The 20,995-nt window shown below is 41.1% G+C and overlaps 1 protein-coding gene across 3 annotated transcripts in view; it reads left to right on the top strand.

Annotated features, from left to right (window-relative positions):
• The window catches only part of TSPAN5 (tetraspanin 5), a 177,530-nt gene that overhangs the window by 91,853 nt on the left and 64,682 nt on the right, over nucleotides 1-20,995 (top strand). Inside the window, exon 1 of one of the 3 annotated variants that reach the window (XM_020901654.2) lies at nucleotides 6,165-6,187. The exons of 1 other annotated variant lie outside the window; for it this stretch is intronic. In XM_020901654.2, coding sequence (XP_020757313.1) covers nucleotides 6,185-6,187 — 3 coding nt within the window. In that variant the 5' untranslated portion in view covers nucleotides 6,165-6,184. Of the gene's footprint in view, nucleotides 1-6,164; nucleotides 6,188-19,707; nucleotides 19,789-20,995 lie in introns of those variants that run through there. One more of the 3 variants, XM_070452167.1, reaches the window with a different exon arrangement.

Genomic DNA, 20,995 nt, shown 5'->3' with positions numbered 1-20,995 from the left:
GGGCTGATGTTTCAACAAACCTCAACCCCCCGAGGATTTTCCATGCTAAGTCAAAGGCTGATTTCCAACCACCTTCAGAAAAGCGTTAAGGCTTTTTGCTTTGTTTTCAGCACAACCAGCACACGTAACTCTTGTTCTTCTATAGTTCCATTAAATGTCACGTGCTTCTGACTAGAAAGTTTAGAATTACAGGTTTGGGATGCTAAGCACTTGTAATCTCAGGAGCCAGAGTAGGGAAAACTGTTCTGCACCATTTTCCCCAAACAGGCTGAGCAGACAGCTGCTGCCCCACCTCGCCTCTCGTTTCCCATCCAAATGGATCCAAGATGCTCTCTGCCTCTTTCCTCCGCTTCTCAAAAGCCAAAGAACTTTCCCCTGTGTTTCCTTTCGACTTCTAAATTGCTCACTTGGCTTTTTATCCAAGCTTGTATTAAATTGCTTCATGATTTCATGCCTGCAGAGCCTTTGGCATAACCTGGCTCAGAGAAGTGTTTTTGTGTGTGTGTGTTTGGACCACTTCACTGCAGTGGCATCTGCTTATGTCCAAGTCGGGCATGCGGGTGAGAGGCTTGCGCTCTGGGCCAGTGGAAAAGGAGCGAACACAGGCATCCAAGCTGGCCATTGGCAGCTATGCTTTCCTCAGCAGAGATGTTGCTTCGGTGACTTTCACACAGCCCCCTGGGGTCCTCAGCTGTTTGTGATAAGGGCTATGAAAAAGCAGGCAACTTCAACCCCTCTGGGAAGTATATAACTTGCCTGCTTTAAAGCAGGCTGAATTTAACACAGAGCAATGGAATTAGATATATATGAATGATGTCACACCAGCAACAGAATCTTTCATCATGATTCTCAGCAATTCTGTTTCAAGAGGATTAAGTGAATCTGGAAATCCGTATGGGGAAAAATTTCTCGACCACTAAATGTGAGGTCTGCTATGTGTCTGTATTCTCTGCAGTCCTGTAAGACCCACCCATCCCCAACCCCCCAAAGCCCGCAGCCAAATGGAAGAAAAATTGCTCTAAAGTTCTCATGAAGAATTACAAGAGCAGGAGATCTGATCCACATGGAGATATATTAGGAAATAATCAGATAAATATGTTGCTAAAATCCTATTAAAATGCTCAACAGTTACATAAACCATGCAAATATATTTAGATATTTTAAAATTTAATTGGCATGGGGAAATTGGATGTTCCTGTGATTTTAATTTAAAAAATTTCACTGCACAAGGGGGGGAAACACACCCTAAGAGTCAAAAGGGGGAAATGCCCTTTATCTACTCAAGTAAACAGTTGTCTTATTCCTAGCTGTCACAGAGGACATGGTGAGCCATGTTGTGCAGGGTCCAAGGTTCATGAGAAGCAGGTTTGTAAGTGGCAGGTAGTGGGAAAGTGATTTATGTTCCATGAAAATCCATTCAGCAGTTGTAGCACTCCCAGGGCATCTGATGCTTAAGGGAGCCTTTGTCTGGACCTTGGAGGGACAAAAAGGCTTCAGTTACCGAAGGGTGCTGGTTTGGGTAGTGATATCCTTTCTCCCTTTCCAGTAAGGGCAGAAGCATGATTATCTAGGTTTTTTTTTTTTTTTTTTTTTAAAGAAAAAGCTTTTGTTCTTTCTCATTTAGTTACAATGGAAATTAAAATAGAACCTTAAAAATTAAGAACACAGTCAGTTTCAGTGTAAGGACCCAAGCAAATGGTGGGTGTCTCATTGGAAAATCTGTGACTGTAGTTCACTTCCATTTAAATTTGGGGAAAACAAATGAATGGCTATTGAGGTTAGGTGTGGGAAGCAGTGATTAGTAATGGGATAAAAGGACTCTGAGTGGCATTAACTTAGATTACATTTAGCTTCTACTTTTATTTTACTCTCTGGTTTTTTAATTAACTGTCAGAATTGCATTTCTCAATATGGAAAACAATGGTGAAGAGGTATTTGTATTTTATAATGGACCATTATTTATAAGAATTTGACAGAAATTTATAGAATTTGCTTTATCAGAAAGGACTTAACTTGTGTATATCATTTAGGTTTCTAACACTTTTTGTCAGCTTTTTTGTCATCTGAATTGGGAGCCTAAATGGAAGGCAGTGATAGCAGGAGAAAAAAAATAGGTGAAATTGTTGCCTATTTCTTCAATATAGTGCAATAACTGTCTTCCATCTTACTTTGTCTTATCAAACACTCTTGGACATCACAGGTACTTACTGGGCATCATAGGTACCTAGGACTCAAGAAGCTTATAGTTTAACAGAGTTGTTCCCAACCTTGGCTCTGCTGATATTTTGAGTCAGCTAACTCTTTGTGATGGGAGCCATCCTGTGCATCGTGTGGTGTTTAGCAGCACCCTTGGCCTTGACGCACCAGGGGCCAGTATAACTAACTCCACTCCATTTTCCTGCTGCGACTACCAAAAATGTCTTGATACGGTTAAGCGTCTCATATAACTGTGTGTGTTTGTCGCTCAGTCATGTCTGTCTCTTTGCGACCCCATGGATTGTAGTCTGCCAGGCTCCTAAGTCCATGGAATTTTCCACGCAAGAATGCTGGAGTGGATAGCCATTCCCTTCTCCAGGGGATCTTCCCAACCCAGGGATCTAATCTGGGTCTCCTGCATGGCAGGTGGATTCTTTACTGTTTGAGCCACCAGCAAAGCCCATGGGGCAGAAACTAAATCATCCCACTTCAGAACCCCTGGTTCGACTCCGTGAATCTTGCTGTAGAAACTCAGCAGCATCCCGTGGCATTCCAGGTTTTCAGTTACTTATGTTAATTCCTAGTTTTGGAAAAGCCATTTGGAAATGCCTTGAAGTCATTTTTTTTAATCCTAGGCTAGAGAAGAATTGTTAGTCATGTGTAGGGAAGTGTATAGGTGTAGCAATGCTTTATCATTGTTATTACCATTTTACAAAGAAAATGCAGCCCTGGAACCTGTGAGCTGAAGGAAAACCCAAACTGAGATCTCATGAGTAAGCAAGCAGGGCTAGGATTGCTTTCAGTAAGCTCCTGGTATTCCCTATGGTAACAGAACCTGGTGAGACCACGAAAGCTTTAAGGGTTAATACAATTGTTGAGTCTTCAATGTAGAGGATATAGGAAATTCTTATAGATCAATTTTGAAATGGATTTGCTTTGTCCCATTTCTCCCCCACCTGCCTTCTCCCTTTTTCTTCCTCTTGCCTCTGCTTGTTTAGGAGCAGCTCTTTTGCTTGGGAAACCAGTTGCTCATCTACACAATAACTCTGATGAGATAGAAAATGATGCTCTTCTCTCCAGATAATGCATGGTAGTTATCTACCAGAAAAGTGCTGTGTTATCTGTACAAAACTGCAGTGACCTGGGGCAGCTGATGGCTTGGGAGTTGTGCAGTGCATAACTCATGCAGCAGTACATGGTGGCCACGTTTGAGCAATTTCTTTCATTCCCGTGACATCAACTGTCACCTGGATGCTGCTGGTTCTTCCATTTCTGAACCCAGACCGGATCTTTTCCTGGAACATCACACCTGCCTGTCCAGCTGCCTTTTGGACATTTCCTCTCAAAAAACCCTGGAGCATCCCAAATGTAACATATGCAAAATCAGATTACTGTTGTTTTCTCCCAGCTTGCTTTTCCTTAAATATAGGAGTCATCTTAGACACTTCTTTGTGTGTGTGTGTGTGTGTGTGTGTATGTATGTAGGTTTGTGTGTATATATATAGAAACCCATCACAAGCCCTGAGTCCTCCCCATATAATTCCTGAATCCTGTGATCTTCATTCTACCCACCCCCACACAAACACACCCTTTATTTTGATTTCCATCTCCCTCCCATCTGGAGCCCAGGCCCTTGCAGTCATCTCCTAAGGATCTCTTCTGGTGGTACACCCCTTCCTGCACCTTTCAACCGGACAGTTAAATCTGATCTTGTTCCCCTCAGGGTTTTCTGATTCCTTCTCTTATCCAGTCCCCTCCCCCTCCAGCCTTGTTTCTAAACTTAACCCTTTTCCCCCAAATCTGATCTGCTCAGGGCAGGCTGTGTTCCAGGCACAGACAGTCCGCAGTGAAGAACACAGTGCACGCTCTCCTGGAGCTTCAGTTCCATGAACACTCCGTGCCAGGTAGACCTCTGCTCCTCCCCTTCCTCTGGGGTGCCCACTGTGGTCAGGCTACCCAGAGAGTTCTGCTGCAGCTTTACGATCTGCCACGGCCTCACCATCTCTAATAGATTCCCCTTTCCTTTTTATGCGTCTTTGCATCCTGTCCTTCAAGATTCCTCTCGAGCAGAGCCTAGCCTTACCAGGCTTTGTGCCTGTAGCATCTTCGATACACAATAGTTGCTTAATAATTGCTTATTTGAATGAAAGGTATACAAGTGTGGACACCTTTTGGGTCACATCCTTCAAATGTATCCTATATTTTCTTCCTCTCTTTGCTCAGGCTCTTTCCCTTGCTCAGAATATCTACCCCTACACCCCACCTATCCCTTGTAAGTCACTCACTCTGTCCTTTAAAATGTCCTTATTGTGAACCCTTTCAGATTCCTTTCCTTAGTTACCTTTTCACATAACTTCTCCCCACTATTTCAGTAGTGTTTGTTCAATTAGTGCTGGGAACCTGCCATTCACTAGAAGTCGTGCTGGGTTTTAGGGCTATGAGGATGAGAAAGACTGGGCCCAGTCTTCCAGGAACACACAGTATAACAGGAGACAGCATTTTGTTCGTGCTTGGTCTGCAGATGGCTGTCCTGATGCAGGAGGCCAGCCCCTTCCACGAGGCTCTGCTGATGTCACCGTACTGTACTTCACAGAAGGGAAAAGCAGGCATGGGCTAGACAGGCCTGCTCTGACAGCCTTGCCTCGGAAGTGACACATACCATTACTCTCACATTCCTTTGACAAAGACAGGTCACAAGCTCTCAGCTGAAGCAAGAACAGCTGAGACCTGTGGTCTCACTGGGTGCCCTGGAAGAAGAGATGGGGTTTTGGTAGACATCTAGCAATCCCAGCCACACCTCTCATTGTGCTGGTCACAAACTGGGTTATCATTGGTTGCCTGCATGTTAGTTTGTTCTCTCTGTCTAGAACACTTTAACCCCCAATGTTTGCTAGACTTGACCCCTCATTTCTTTTAAATCCAAGTCTCATCTGAAAGGTCTTCCAAGTGTAAGGCTACCCAGTCTAGAGAGGCTCCCTGGCTTCTTCACTGTTTTTTTCCTTCCCTGTAGAGCCTCTGTCAATCACATTAGAGTTATACGTGTATATATATAGTTTGTGTATATGTATACATTATATATATATATGTATACATTTTATATATGTGTGTGTGTGTTATATAAAATATTCCTTACCACTAGCATCACCTGGGAAACCCACATATGGGCTTCCCAGGTGGCGCTAATGGTAAGGAATCCGCCTGCCAATGCAAGAGACATAAGAGATGCAGGTTCCCTCCCTGAGTTGGGAAGATGCCCTGGAGGAGGGCATGGCAACCCACTCCAGTATTATTGCCAGGAGAATCCCTTGGACAGAAAAACCTGAATGGGCTGCAGTCCATGGGGTTGCAAAGAGTCACACAGGACTAAGCATCTGAGCATAGTATATATATCATTTATTGTTTACATTTATATATAAGTTGTTATTATATATAATACATATTACATATATTTTTAATATATTGTCTTCCCCATCTCACCCCCTAAAGTATAAGGGCCTTGAGGGCACAAAGTGCGTTGGCTCTCAGCTCTATCTGTAGAACCTAGAGTAGTGCCTGACACGTCAAGGATTATGAGCTCCTTGAGGACATTTGCACTTCAGAATTATATAGTGATACTGCCTTTTGCTGGGCATGCTTTGCTGACACACACTGAACAAAGTATTGGAGGCCCTGTCCTCCTAGAGCATATCGTTGATTCAGTATCTCTTTCACCTTGTGCTGAGCATTTACAAGTATTTATATTTGTGGAGTGAAAAAAATTCATTAACAGCATGCTTAGGAAAAAATCTCCCCGTGGTAAACATATTATTTAATTTTAGAAAATCATGGTAATTGAAGTGAAATACTTTGCAGATCATGAGAAAAAAACTTGGATGAAAATCTGTGCTCTGCTCTAGCCTTTGAGAAAGTCTGCCTCTAAGTCAGTCTCTTCATTGCTAATAATACCACCAGTTGGAGGACACTTGAATAAAGAGGCATTTGTCACTAAATGGTAAGTTAGCAGCATGTCTTGTTATCTGGGTGGAACACATCGTCATTAAGTGGCATTTGGACTGAATCTGATTAGAATTTAGAATCAACTTGGGGACAAGCAGAAGTATGTTTCTACTTAGAAAAATTGCTTTTTTCCACCTCAAATGTTTTGAATTATAAAAAGATTAAAATTAATTTTTAAGGGAATGCCTTTGAAAGGATGGTTGTATGTTGATGGAAATTCTTCAGGGAAGTGACATCTCAAGAGGGGGAAGCACAGAAACAGCTCAATACAGTCAGTCAATTCATTTTACTTTGAAGAAAAAAATAACTGAAAGTGCTTGTTGGTTTTCTGTAAGTTGTAACAGTTGGTTGACTCAAATTTTTACTTCCTACCAGTTGTGCAAATTCAGGCTCAATTTGAAGAGTGCCTGAATGTTCCAGTTCTGTACAAAGATATTGGGGCTAAGGAAGATAGCTGTGGCTTGTGTGTGGTTAAAGTTTCAGCAAATGCAGAAAAGTTTTCGGAGCCTAGTTACCACATTTTGAAGTATTTCCAACTAGTCGTTATGAAAGTAATTCAAGCAAAGTATCTAAGGACAGTAAAAAACTGCTTTAAAAGTGTTCAAGAAAATAGTGTGTATATAGTAATGTAGCATGTATAAAGCCTTAAAGGCTCTTGTGAACTCCTATTCAGCAATTTATATATTATCCTATTTTAATTTATATTTATAAATTCTCTTTCCTTTTTGGATAAGGACAGGAATAAATAAGGATAGATATAAATTCTACCCCCTTTCAGTATAACATTACCTCATTAGACCATTAATACCAGCCACACATTTTGAATATCTGCTCATGTTTAGCCATTTGCATTGTATTTAAAATTATCCTGTACAATTCACAAATTTGAGAAACTTGGGAGATTCTAGACTGATAGACATTTTACCAAAACAGTGATGCCCTTTTGCTATAGAGAGTGTAGAAGACACACGGTCTTACTGTTTTTACTGATGCTGTCTGAATTCTTGAAGAGCTGTTTCCATCTGTGTGTGGCTGCATGGTACTGGGGGAACAGAACACCCCAGCCAGAAAGAATACAGGTTTGGGGCAAAGAGGCATGGGTTAGAATTCTGCTCTGACATTCCTAGAGGGAGTTACTTCCCACTGCTGATTCTGTGTCATTGTTAAGTGAGGATATTGCCAGGACCTACTCCATGGGGTCCTGGGAGACTGAATAAGAAAACATACAGAGACCTAGCAAAGGGTAGGCAGGAACTCTGGGTCTTGCTTCTGTCTGTGGCTAAGGGAAAGGAATGAAAGTTTTCAATTTGTTGTCTAAATGATGGTCTGACAAATCTTGCGTTCTCTCAAGACTTTGGTCTGTTCCAACCAGATCAGCTTGCCCATGAAGCTGGATACATGTGGACAGGTGATCCTAAACTCAGAAGGCTAAGGAGAAGCTAGAAGAAGCTGAAACTAAATATCAGAATTCAAAGACTGCCCACTGGAGAGTTCACATGATTGGGGTGGAGGGGCGGTGTGGTTTGAAAGGCACTTTGGAATAGGCTGCATATGTTAATCAGCAGCCTCAAAGCTGAGTTGGTAGAGACCTCTCAAGCTGACCCACTTTAAAAGCCCCTGCCAGGCCTGTGTGCTGGCAGCAGTGTACCCCGGTCCTCTTTTTCAACTTTTAAAAAAACTTTCTGCTTAATAAGCTCAGCTCTGTGTTCAGTCTGGGCTGACCTTGTCAGCCAGGAGATTGAGATCCTGGGGCAATGCAAAAACATAAATTTTAATTGCTAGTTTTCATTAAAAATAACTTTTTAAAGACTTTTTTTGAGCTTTTTAGCTTTTTAGTCTTATAGTCCAGTAGAATTTGACATACTTTTAATGTTTCAGTGGCTTTTTAATATTATATTAATAGTTATCTAGTAGCATAATATTTTAGAGAAACTTATTTTTCTTTTAAGTTGATTATGCTCCATTCTCTGAGAAAAACATACTTTTTATTTTTGTCTTTTTTTTTCCCCCAAACAGCTATTTTTCTAAAACTGATACTTTAGTGATCCATAAAATAGCCTCGACCACAAAGAGGATTCTAAGGCTGATTCTTGTCTTCTATTCAGGGACTTAACTGGCTACCAAGTTTGGTAAATAAAACCCTTCATCAGCCACATTCAAGGACAGAGATAATACTGTATAACTGCTACATTATAACCATGGTTAGAATGGCTAGGAAGGGAGATGATTTCTTTCAGTATTCATTAAATTAAATCTAATTAATATTTTGGAGTGCCGTGCCAAAACTTCTATCTACATACTTATTTGATTTTTTTTTTTTTAATTCTACTTTTGGGCTCTGTGGGAGAAGGCGAGGGTGGGATGATTTGAGAGAATAGCATTGAAACGTGTATTATCATATGTGAAACAGATCGCCAGTCCAGGTTCGATGCATGAGACAGGGCGCTCAGGGCTGGTGCACTGGGATGACCCAGAGGGATGGGATGGGGAGGGAGGTGGGGGGGGGGGGTTCAGGATGGGGAACACAGGTACACCCATGACTGAATCATGTATGGCAGAAACCGCCACAATATTGTAAAGTAATTAGCCTCCAATTAAAATGTTAAAAATCTGTTTCGTGAAGAAATTAAATAAAGAAGAATGAATAAATTTGAGTAAAAAAAATGTTAGGTTTTTCACCATGTACTGATGGTCACAGCTCTTTGGCTGTTGAGTCCTCAGGATGAGCTCAGAAGGAACCCTAGGTCCTGATTCTTGGCTGAAAAAGTTCCTGTTCTTATCTGCAGTGACTGATCCACAATTTATGAAGAAATATTCCCGAAGTCCTATAACTCTTCCTTCCAAATTAAAGTCAGTAATCATATCTGTGGGGTGCATAGCAATGAGAAAATATACTTTGTAAGCTTTTATTTCTCCCAGATAAAAGCACATGTTAAACCCTCCCACCCTGGCTTTTTAACTATAAACTCAGAGAAGTGAAAAAGTTAGATAGAAATCTGGGCTTCCCAAGTGGCACTAGTGGTAAAGAATTAGCCTACCAATGCATGTGACCCAGGTTTGATCCCTGGGTCAGGAAGATCCCCTGGAGTAGGAAATGGCTCCAGTATTCTTGCTTAGAAAATCCTACGGGCAAAGAAGCCTAGCAGGCTACAGTCCATGGGGCTGCAAAGAGTCGGACCAGACTAAACACAAGATAAAAGTCCATCTGCTTAAATGAATAAAAATAATACCTAGTTGTTAACTCTATGGGGTGGGTAGATGCACAGAGTCAGGAAGCTGAGAATCCTGCAGGTCTTGGGTGCCATAGTGGGAGGCAGAGCTTGCCAGAGGAGGCTTTTATAGGAACTGTATTAAGAGCTCTGGTAACACTGCCTTCAGAGCAGTGTTTTCCAAAATTAGACCGTGACACCTACTCTCAGGGGATACCCCCTCCCCACCTCTATCCCGTCAAAGTTTTCTGGTTAAAGAAGGTTGGAAGATGATGCAAAAAATATCCTTTTCACTGCATGTTGGATTAGAGATTCTTAAGATGTTCACCCACAAAGGAGCCTATTTTACCTTGACGTTACTAAGCTTGCCAAGAGATTTTGGCACAGAACATCTGCAACAGACACCCACATTTGATTCTTCTCCATAATAGCTCTGTGGAGCGGCAGCCCGGCATCTACTTTGTACAGGAAGTTGGGAGATGCCTGTTAAATTTAACAGTATAAGAGATACCACTGCTTCCTGAGAGGGAAGTACATAATATCAAGTTCATCTTATTTTTTTTAAGGCTGTGTTGTGTGGCATATGGGATCTTGGTTCCCCAACCAGGAACGGAACCTGTGCCCCCTGCATTGAGAATGTAGAGTCTTAACCACTGGACCCCCCCAGGAAAGTCCGAGGAGCTCATGTTTATCTTCCTTCTTGGGATAATTTTGTTAGAATCTCTTTTGTTCTCATTCAACCTAGAACAGCAGCCTTCTGAACAACGATGGAAACAACCTTTTAAAGGTCGGCAGAACTTTCATCAGCATATTTCAGTCTTGTCTGTGGGTATAAGGAAACTGAAACATCAAGCTCAATCAATTTTAAAAACAAACCTTATTTTTTTAGAAGAGTTTTAGATTTACAAAAAAAAAAAGCAGAGGTAGTATTTTATAAAGAGTTAGTTCCCTTTATTCCACACCCAGCTTCTCATTATTAACATCTTAAGTGCTACTATCATACTTTGGTTACAGTTAGTGAACTGATATCAATACATTGTTGTTGACTAAAGTCCACATTTTATTCAGATTTCCTTAGTTTTTAGCTTAGGTCCTTTTTTTGGCCAAGATCTCATCCAGGACACCACATTACATTTAATCATCATGATTTCTTTGGCTCCTCTTGTCTCTGAGTTTCTTAGACTTTGATTTTGATGACCTTGAAGGTCTTAAGGAGCTTCTCAAAGCTCTTTAGGTATTTTGTAGGATTTATCTGATTTTTTCTTATGATTCCACTAGGGTTACAGTTTTTTGAGGGAAGATCACAGAAGTTAAGTGCTATTGTCATATCAAGGGTACCTACTGTTATCAGCATGACTTAACCACTGTTGATATTGGCCTTGGCACTTGGCTGGTGAAAGGTCTGTCTTGTCTCTCCATGTAAAGTTACTCTTCACCCCCTGCATTCCCCCCCATTCTTATTGGAAAGAAGTCACTATATAAAACCCTTACTTAAGGAATAGGGTTGTGCCGTTGTGGGGAGAGTGTGTACCATACTTTACTTTGGAGCCTACATAATGTTATTTGGAATTCTTAAATATGCATACATTATCACACATATTATTTGGGGTTCTTAAATGTATTTCTAAGTGTGTGGCTTTGAAAACTACTTGGGTGGTAGAATGGTCACTGTTGAATTCATCATAAGTACCTACAAACTTGTTTTGATAAACACTTTAGCTAAGAGGGAAAGATAGGTTTCTCAAATTGAAGCCACCCAGCCTTGATCCGAGAATTTGTGTCACTGCCAGTGTTTGTTCTTAGTAGCGTGCCAGAAGTTCCAGATGCTGCCCTCTCTTCTCTTGTGTGTCAAGATTTAATCCTGTTTGTGCATTTGCTTCTGCTTCACTTGCCTTGGTGTCATGTTTGGAGACCACAGACATGTTTGTGCATATGTTACTGTCAAGTGTGGACTCTGTTCAGAAAAAAGCTATTATGACAAAACTTACTATTTTAACATCTTGATGTGTTCTAAGGGCATTTCCATCAAAGACATCCTTTCGTGTCTATTAACTGCTTTGACTTTAGTTATCCCCAGTAAGAGGATATAATTAGAGATTTTTCTGTGTAATCAACTTTCAAATTACTTCATATTTGACATTTATGTACATTTTAATATGATGTCATTGTGGGGATCATTTTGCTGTTCTTTCAAAATATTGGTGTAATTTTTAACAAATTTATTTTAGAATAGCCATTTCACTTTTTGATAAGTATGAACTTGGTGAGAATTGGAAATTTCTTTCTAACATAGAAGTGTGTATATATATGTGTGTGTATATATATATTTTATATGTATATTTCATTATCTTTATGTAGCTATTAAAGATGAAAAAGAAAAGATTTTAAAATATTTAATATGAATATATCTTCCTGACCCAGGGATTGAACTCATGTCTTCTGCATCTCCTGCATTGGCAGGTGGGTTCTTTACCACTAGTACCACCCAGGAAGCCTACATATACACACATGCATATGTACATACATGTACATATACATGTATATATAAAGATGAATAATATTTTCTTTAGCAAAGAATGAAACAATGATAATATTTGGACTTTAAGAGATGATTTCTCTTAAGGTAGTGATTCACAGATGCTCTTCCAACCCAGCAATTTTATTTCTAAAAAAGACTAGTGCCCTATTCCTATCCATAGAAGAAAAAAATGGGTTAATAGAAATAGTGTTTCAGTTTCAAGTTTTTATCTTGTCAGCTTAAGCATTTGGCATCAGCTTCCACATACCTGTTAAATATTAGTAGACATGAATAAGTTGTGAAAGAATATGAACAGAAAAACTCAGACAGCCAATGAGTTCAATAACTGTCAATTTTGTTGAACACATGAGTTTAGGCTGTGGTTTTACATGGCATTCATATTCTGCCTCTTCTGCCAGAAAAATTGCTCCTGGTTCATAAGCAGCAGCAAAGTTTTTCAGTATTTCATGTTTTTCCTCAATGGACAGCATGGCTGTTAGGTGCTCCATCATTGGAGAAGTTGGAGACCCACTGCCCTGGTGAATAAGAGGCAATTAGGGAACCTCTGGGAGCTTCCTGAGACAGGAAGGCATGGGTCATCCTAAAGTTGTGTAATAATTGTCTGTATATCCTTCTGCAGGAAGAAAAGAATTGGCTTTCCCACCCACAGTTTTGGCATAAAATGCCTGTATCTCAGGCCAAGGTTGTGTGTAAGGATTATGAAGTCTCCAGTGGGTTGAGTTGTAGGTGGAAATACCAGTTCAGTGCTGGAGAACCATTCTCCACTGGGTGTGTGTCTGTGTGTGTGTTCATGCAAATGCCTGAAGTATTTTTCCAGTCTTTTTACAGGAAGGAAAAAAATGAATTTATAGAGTTGCCTCTTTCCCCTAGTAACATCCTAACAGTGTGGTAGATCTTTTTTAATTTAAAAAGGGTGGGTTAGACTACTGAGAAGCTGTTGGCTTATTGTTTTATCATCAGCATTGTGTTGATACTGATGATGGTGGTGAGTAAAGCAAGATATGTGAAAGCAGCCTTTAAACATAGTTTGTATTCTTTTTAATTTCAAGCTAATTCTTAATTTTTATCTACTTATTTTTAAATCTACCTTTTAACATAATAACTGGAAAAATTTTGATATGCGGTCCCGTGTATTCATTCACCAACTTGTTTTTGAACACCTATGTGCAAGGTGCTTTGTGGGGGAAACACAAGAGGAAATGACATGTATGGTCTCCATTCTTGTGAAGCATACATTTTAGTAGGGGAAGCAGCTGAAAAAACAACTACAAATACAATCAAAAGAGGTAATTTCAGGATGTGGTGAGGTGAAGGGGGAAGTGAACAGCTGATGGAGTCAAGACTAAGAAGGCTGGGCCAAAAAAGACTTCTCTGAGATGTCATTTGAAATGAACCCCTAGGTCATGAAATAACGTATCTCTGTAAAGGAAAAGGAAGAGATTTAATTAGCACAAGGGTTGAAATGGGAAATTCTGTGGTGTGGTCAAGGCGTTGAGAACAGACCTGTCTTACTGGAGGGAATGGTGAGCAGTGAAGTTGGAGAGGTGGTAGGAAGGAGGACATGGAGATCCTCACGGATCATGAAGTATGATGTGCCTACAGAAAAGGGGTTGTAGTGATAAGTTTTCACAAATTGAATATAACTGTAACCAGCCTGCAGATTGAAAAACCAACCATTTCCACTGGGGCCATTGGGAAACATCGTTTGGGACTATAGTTCGCCCCTGTTGTTACTTGTGTGTATAGTCCAATCAGGCATAAGGGTTTTGGTTTGATTTAAACTTGTAGTTCTCTCAGGCTGTTTCTTTTATAACAACCCAATACTTAAATGCTTCTAGCAGCATCCAGGGTATTTTTCTGTGGGATTTCATCATGAAAGTGAAAGCGTTAGTTGCTCAGTTATGTCCGACTCTTTGTGACCCCATGGACTGTAGCCTGCCAGGCTCCTCTGTCCATGGGATTCTGGAGACAGGAATACTGGAGTCGGTTGCCGTCCCTATCTCCAGGATATCTTCCTGACCCAGGGATTGAACCTGGTTCTCCTGCATTGCAGGCAGATTCTTGACCATCTGAGCCACCAGGGAAACTCATCATAGTGCCACATTTCCACCCCACCCCCATCAGCCTTCACCATGAACATGGACATGGAATTATTTGGTAACTAGGATACGTATATGTTTTCCAAAAGTCTTTTCTTTAGAAAGAGAGCATTATTCTATCAGAGGATTCTTTCTCAAAAGTATTTGTGAATCTGCCCTTTGGGTCCAAGCTGAAATGTGTGTTTTCATTGGGAATTTATGTATGTTAACAGAGTTTATATTTTCTGTGGTAATGAAATTTTTGGGGATTGTTGCTTCATTATATTTATGATCTTACATAAAAACCCTGCAGGGGCATCTAAATGAATTTAAGCTGGAAATAAAGATAATGCAGTAATTTCAAATAGTCCTGTGTTCGAGATGAAGATTTTAAAGTGATGATTCCGTGGTGAATTTTAATGGTTATTGTGTACAATGGCACTTATGGAACATCCGTTCAGTCACTAAATGAATATAACTAGTATGTTAGATTATGGATTTGTAATGTGAGATGAGAGCTTTTAATAAGCTTTGTCTATAATGGTTCATGCTGCAAACACAAAGTATGAGTCAGTTCAGTCGCTCAGTCGTGTCCGACTCTTTGCGACCCCATGAATCTCAGCATGCCAGGCCTCCCTGTCCATCACCAACTCCTGGAGTCTACCCAAACTCATGTCCATTGAGTCGGTGATGCCATCCAACCATCTCATCCTCTGTCGTCCCCTTCTCCTCCTGCCTCAATCCTTCCCAGCATCAGGGTCTTTTCCAATGAGTCAACTCTTTGCATGAGGTGGCCAAAGTATTGGAGTTTCAGCTTCAACATCAGTCCTTCCAGTGAACACCCAGGACTGATCTCCTTTAGGATGGACTGGTTGGATCTCCTTGCAGTCCAAGGGACTGTCAAGAGTCTTCTCCAACACCACAGTTCAAAAGCATCAGTTTTTTGGTGCTCAGCTTTCTTCACCGTCCAACTCTCACATCCGTACATGACTACTGGAAAAACCATAGCCTTGACTAGACAGACGTTTGTTGGCAGAGTAATGTCTCTGCTTTTTAAATATGCTATCTAGGTTGGTCATAACTTTCCTTCCAAGGAGTAAGTGTCTTTTAATTTCATGGCTGCAATCACCATCTGCAGTGATTTTGGAGCCCCCAAAAATGAAGCCTGACACTGTTTCCCCATCTATTTCCCATGAAGTGATGGGACCAGATATCCTGATCTTAGTTTTCTGAATGTTGAGCTTTAAGCCAACTTTTTCACTCTCCTCCTTCACTTTCATCAAGAGGCTCTTTAGTTCCTCTTCACTTTCTGCCATAAGGGTGGTGGTGTCTGCATATCTGAGGTTATTGATATTTCTCCTGGAAATCTTGATTCCAGCTTGTGCTTCTTCCAGCCCAGCATTTCTCATGATGTACTCTGCGTATAAGTTAAATAAGCAGGGTGATAATATATACACTTCCCTAAATCATAGCAGGGTTTTTTAAATCAGTAGGCTCATGTTTCAAATCAAGATGAGTTTCAAATTTTTAAAAACACAGCTAAAAAGTTAAAAGGCAGTAACATAACCAGATATTTTATATCCTTTTGGGGATTTGGGATAAAATGTTTCTTCTTGTAATGTAAAGAAAGCTTTACTTTTGAAGGGATCAAGTATAAAATGGAATTGAACTTACACTTTGAGAAAAACTTGTTGATTGCAAGACCCTGTTAGTATTTAACACATCACTGAAAATGCTTTTGACATTTTCTTTGGGAGACTTTTGGAGAAAAACTGGCTGATGTGTGAAATTTGGTTTGGTGTGGTCTTGTCCAAACTGGTGGTTAGTTATTTTGACCTCCTGATCTGGTGATTCCAAGAAACTTTCTGAAGACATCCTTAAAAATGCACAAATGCCTGTTTCACCATTAAAAGTTCTTTCAGTAAAAGCATATAAATAATTTTTTTTAATGAAGTGAACCCATTCTTAGGACATTTTGAAGCAGAAGCATATTATTATTTTCACACTGTATCATTATCTTGTCTTTTATTTTTAAAAGCTCAATTTTTTCCTCCGTATCGAGACAATATGATTTAGATGGCCAATTTGGGGGAGAGACAAGATTCTTTTCATTCTCCTTTTCTGTAATACCGCCACCTAGAGATAACAGTTTTAAAACTATCTACTACTTAATGCCTTGTTTTCATTTCCAGATACATCTGAGTGTTTTAGCCTTGGACTTTTTTTTTTTCCTCTTGGAGATTTTGGTTGGTCTTAAATACTATTATATTGTTTCAGCTTTACTTAATTTACTCTTATTTATTTGGACGACAAATCAGATAAGTTTATACTAGTAGTGTTATCGAGCAATATGTTTTGCTTACTGAAACATTTAAAAATGTTAAATCACAAAAACATTTTAAATATAAATGCATATTAAATTAAATATTGAAAATACATGCTTGTATAAATAAAGACCATTGTGCTGTTGACTATCCTTATAGTGGCATCACGTAAAGTAACAACAGATGAGTCATTCATTATTTTAAATCTTCCATCTTACATGACAAACTTAATAAATTATGGGTAGTTCTTGAGAGGTAAACCAGTTATAGGGAAGGGATGGAGAAGTCTAGAAGCTGAACTTACTGTGGTGACCTGTGAAAGTGTTAGCTGCTCGGTCGTGTCTGACTCTTTGCAACCCCATGGACTATAACCCTCCAGGCTTTGCTGTCCATGGGATTCTCCAGGCAAGAATGCTGGAGTGGGTTGCCATGCCCTCCTCCAGGGTACTTCATGAGATTGGAGTTTATTAGCTCATATGCCTGAAAAATGCTTCAGCCACAGCTGCATCCAATGAACAGACCATGTCATAAGGGATCCGTCCATTTCTTGGCTCCATTTCCTCTTGGGTTGATTCCATTCTCCATCAGGCAATCCCCATATGGTTTCAAGATGGCCACCAGCAGCTCCTGGCATCTTTCCTACTAGTTTAAAAACCCAAGCAAATGAGAGTTTCTCTTGCCAGATGCTTGAGTAGAAGTCCCGGTATTGAGTCTCCCTGAACTAGCTTTGATCACTTGATATTTTCAAACCAATCATTGTGGTAAGGTAGGTGGAATGCTGTGATTACCAGTGTTGGATCACATCCCTCCCATCTCACCCAGTGTGTTGCCCCAGCGAAGATCAGGATGATGTAACTAGAAGAGAAGAAACAGACCCTAAGCAGGAAGAAAAGCCCCTGGCTGTCTGATCTGATGATCAGTAAAGAGTAAAGTCTAGTTCCCATCAGACCTTTCACTGGATGCCATGTGACTTAGCATATAACTGTGTGTGGATTTCTTTTTCCACTATTGCTTCATTGCACTGGTTTGGTTAAGATGAAAAACAAACTTCTACTGTTTTAAAATTCCCTTTCGGCACTAAGCATGGTCCTGAATAACTGACCCCAAATCCTTCACTGATTATCAGTCTCTGAAGTATAATAGAGTTAAGTAGGAAATGTTGAAATCATTGTTTAGTTTTGGTTTTTGGTATGTGTTTGAGAGAAATCACTTAACTCATAAGTGGGCAGATTGTTATTTTTTTTGCCACAACAATGTGGAAGAATTTTCCCTACAAATATATTTAATACTGTAAAAAGCAACAGATTTGGACTGAGCATAGTAACCTGAGGTTCATGTGATTTCTGAGAGGGTATGGTGGGCTTTTCGGGTGTCTGTGAACCCTCTAAAATCCTAGCAAATTTTTATGTGTGTGCACATCTGTACCTGTTGGCAACTTCCTTGAGAGAGCGTCCATAGCTTTTAGTAGATCCTTAAAGGGGAATCCCTAACCCACAGAAAGTTCAGGACCCAGGAATGAAAATATCTTACAGTCACTACCGAGGTTAAGCAACTTCTTGTGTCGGGGAGAAGTTAAGGGAATAAGGCAACTTTGGAGACACTAAAGTACTTCAGGCTTTAGGATGAACTGTTCACTTGTGTTAATAAGTTCAGGCTGTACAAGGTTCAAGTGAAATATATTATGGATGAACCTGTAATAAAATGGGCTTCCTCAGTGCTGCAGTGCCATGGTTAATGACAGGGAATGTGCTGCCAGCTGATTTTGGCTCAGGGCTCTGGAGCAGGTACAGGCCGCCTCTCCTCGTTAGGAAGTAAAGGGAAAGGGATAAAATGCTCTCATAGTGCTTCCCTGATGGCTGAGATGGTAAAGAACCCACCTGCAGTGTGGGAGACCCAGGTTCCATCCCTGGACTGGGAAGATCCCCTGGAGGAGGGCATTGGAACCCACTCCAGTCTTCTTGCCTGGAGAATCCCATGGACAGAGGAGCCTGGTGGGCTATGGTCCGTGGGCTCAGAGAGTCAGACACGACTGAAGTCACTTAGCACGAACGCTCTCGCCAGCTATTTATGACAACAGGTCAATAAAAGTGTGAGAAGCATCGTTTGCCGGGGTGAGGAGGTGGGCCGGGGTGGCAGCTCACATCAGCAGCGAATCCGCTCGGCATTTCCTTGTGAGAAAGAGGGAGGGGGGTAAGCCTGAAGTTTCACTTAGCCCAGTCAGGGGTGCTGGCATGCTTGTCCATTTTGGTTTTTCCCTCCACACTCTAGTTGGCCCAGCAAGTCTAAGCTTCAGCCTTGTGTCTGTGGGGCTACCTGGAGCCAGGTGCGAACCTTCCTCGTTCACCCACAGGGCATTCTGTGTTCACATCGCTGACAGCAGTCTTTGCAGTTTTGAGTGACTACATAAACATCAGATATTGAGGGTCTGGTGAAAGGATTCAGTCTCTCATATTTCGTGAAGGAAAAAAAGTTCTCCCAGATGGTCCAGTGGATTCAGGTGGAGGAGTTCGCTGTGACAATATAGTGCCAAGTGAGTTGTTTTCCTCAACTCTTGGGGCCATTTGGTTTTCATGTCTCTCTCTGTCCCCACCCTGACCCTCTTGAGTCCTGGTGTCAGTGATTTTACAGCCAGCATGCACAGAGCTTTTTGCTACTTAATGGCTTAAAACTCTTTTCATGATGACCTATAGTATAATATAATAAGGTATATTTTATAGCATGACCCAGCATATACCTGTACAAATGTGCATATTATTATTGTTGTTCAGTCACTAAGTCGTGTCTGACTCTATTACTCCATGGACTGTAGCATGCCAAGCTCCCCCGTCCTCCACTGTCTCCTAGAGTTTGCTCAGTTTCATGTCCATTGAGTCAGTGATGCCATCCAGCCATCTCATCCTCTGCTGGCTCCTTCTCCTCTTGCCCTCAATCTTTCCCAGCATCAGGGTCTTTAACAGTGAGTTGGCTCTTCGCATCAGGTGGCCGAAGTATTGGAGCTTTGGCAGCAGTCCTTCCAATAAATATTCAGAGTTGATAAATGTATGTGTAGATATATCTAAAAAGGTTTCAGAAAGCAATATTTACTCTTATACACTGTGTTCTAATACCATATTTTCTATGCCATGGAGGGAAATACTGCTGATCTCCTCTCATTGAATCAGTTTCATGACTTGCTAATAATAGTTTGCTACCTGTACTTGAACAGCTACCTTTCCCAGGGAGGTGCTGCTGTGTGTTGGCTTATATCTATCACTGGGGTGCTGGGGGCTCAGGGCATCGCTGAGCAGTTGAGTCTCTATGTGGCACAGCAGAACCAAGTTGTGTATTGGCAGTAGCACTTGTGATCTCTTAGAGGCAGCAGGCATAGCAGTTAAGTGAGAATGTTCCAGTTAGAGTGTTCCGTTCGTTCTTGGCTTTATGACATTACCATTTGTCTTTGTTGCTGGGTAAGTTTCTTAACCTGAGTTGGTTTCTGTATATTTAAGAGAGAGATAATAAGAAAAAATTTAGCATAAGCACGTAGTAATGTTTAACAAATGTTTATTATGAATGTTGTCAATATTATAGCTCAGTATTGACACAGACCCTTAGTTGGCTTGCATTTTCCTTCTGCCCTTTGGAATAATTTATATTGAGCCCATTTAGAGTATGTGGCTTAGGTATAGGGATAAACCCTATGTTCCAAAGTGTGGGTTATAAGCCATGTAGTTAAATGGAAACAAGATACTGCAACCATTTACACCTTGAATGAGTCAGGGCTGCTTTCAATTATAAGTAACAGAAACCCCAATCAAACTGGCTTCAGCGAAAACAGGAAATTATCGATTCACATAACGGAAAAGTCTAGGTGTATTGCTTTCGGTGTTGGCCGTATCCAGCTGTTGTGACAATGTCAGAAATGTCTTTCTCTCCCTCTCTTGCTTTGCCTTTCCCTGTTGGCCTCATTTTCAGGCACGCTCACCCCAAGCAGTGGCAGAAACAGCCACCAGCTGCTCTGGTTTTATATATCTCAGTGGCAAAAAGAGAAAGTCTGTTTTGTGGTTTCAACTTAGTGCTACTCTGATGGGCCTTGACTTGGATTGTTACTTGAAAATGCAAGCCCATGAGCCCGAAGCACAGTAGGCCAAACAATACTAAAACATCCGAGTTTGGAACAGGGAAAGGTTTATTACACGGCCATGCAAGATGAGTGGCTCATGCCTTAAGAACCCCAAACTCCCCGAAAACTTTCAGCAAAGCCCTTTTACAGGAAAGGTGGCGGTGGGGGGGCGGGGTGCGGTGAGCATGGTGAGTTGTTGCAGACTTCTTGGTGTTAGATCGTTTGTTCTTGAAGTCGGGTCATGATCAAGTAATGATGCTGCTGTAACTCTACCAAACGAATGTTACTGTCTGTTCTGACAAGGAAGGGCAAGATCCCAAGACACAGCTTTACCCTACAAGGTCCTAATCTGGACTAAAGGGAGACAGGTCTCAGTTGGCAGCTCCCTCAGATCCCCAGACCCTGCCCAGTTGTCATCGCTCAGGGAACCAGGCACTCAGGACTCAACTCCTCAGGTCCTCCAAACATCGGGGACCAGGTCCCTCAGACTGTGACCTAGGCAGATGGCTGCTGCTGCTAAGTTGCAGAGACAGGGATGGGGAAGACGTTCACTG

This window comes from Odocoileus virginianus, chromosome 21 (genome assembly GCF_023699985.2).
Source record: "Odocoileus virginianus isolate 20LAN1187 ecotype Illinois chromosome 21, Ovbor_1.2, whole genome shotgun sequence".
In the NCBI taxonomy this organism is placed as follows: domain Eukaryota; kingdom Metazoa; phylum Chordata; class Mammalia; order Artiodactyla; family Cervidae; genus Odocoileus; species Odocoileus virginianus.
The sequence above is the reverse complement of the archived record's forward strand: the minus strand, read 5'-3'. Positions and strand labels throughout refer to the sequence as shown.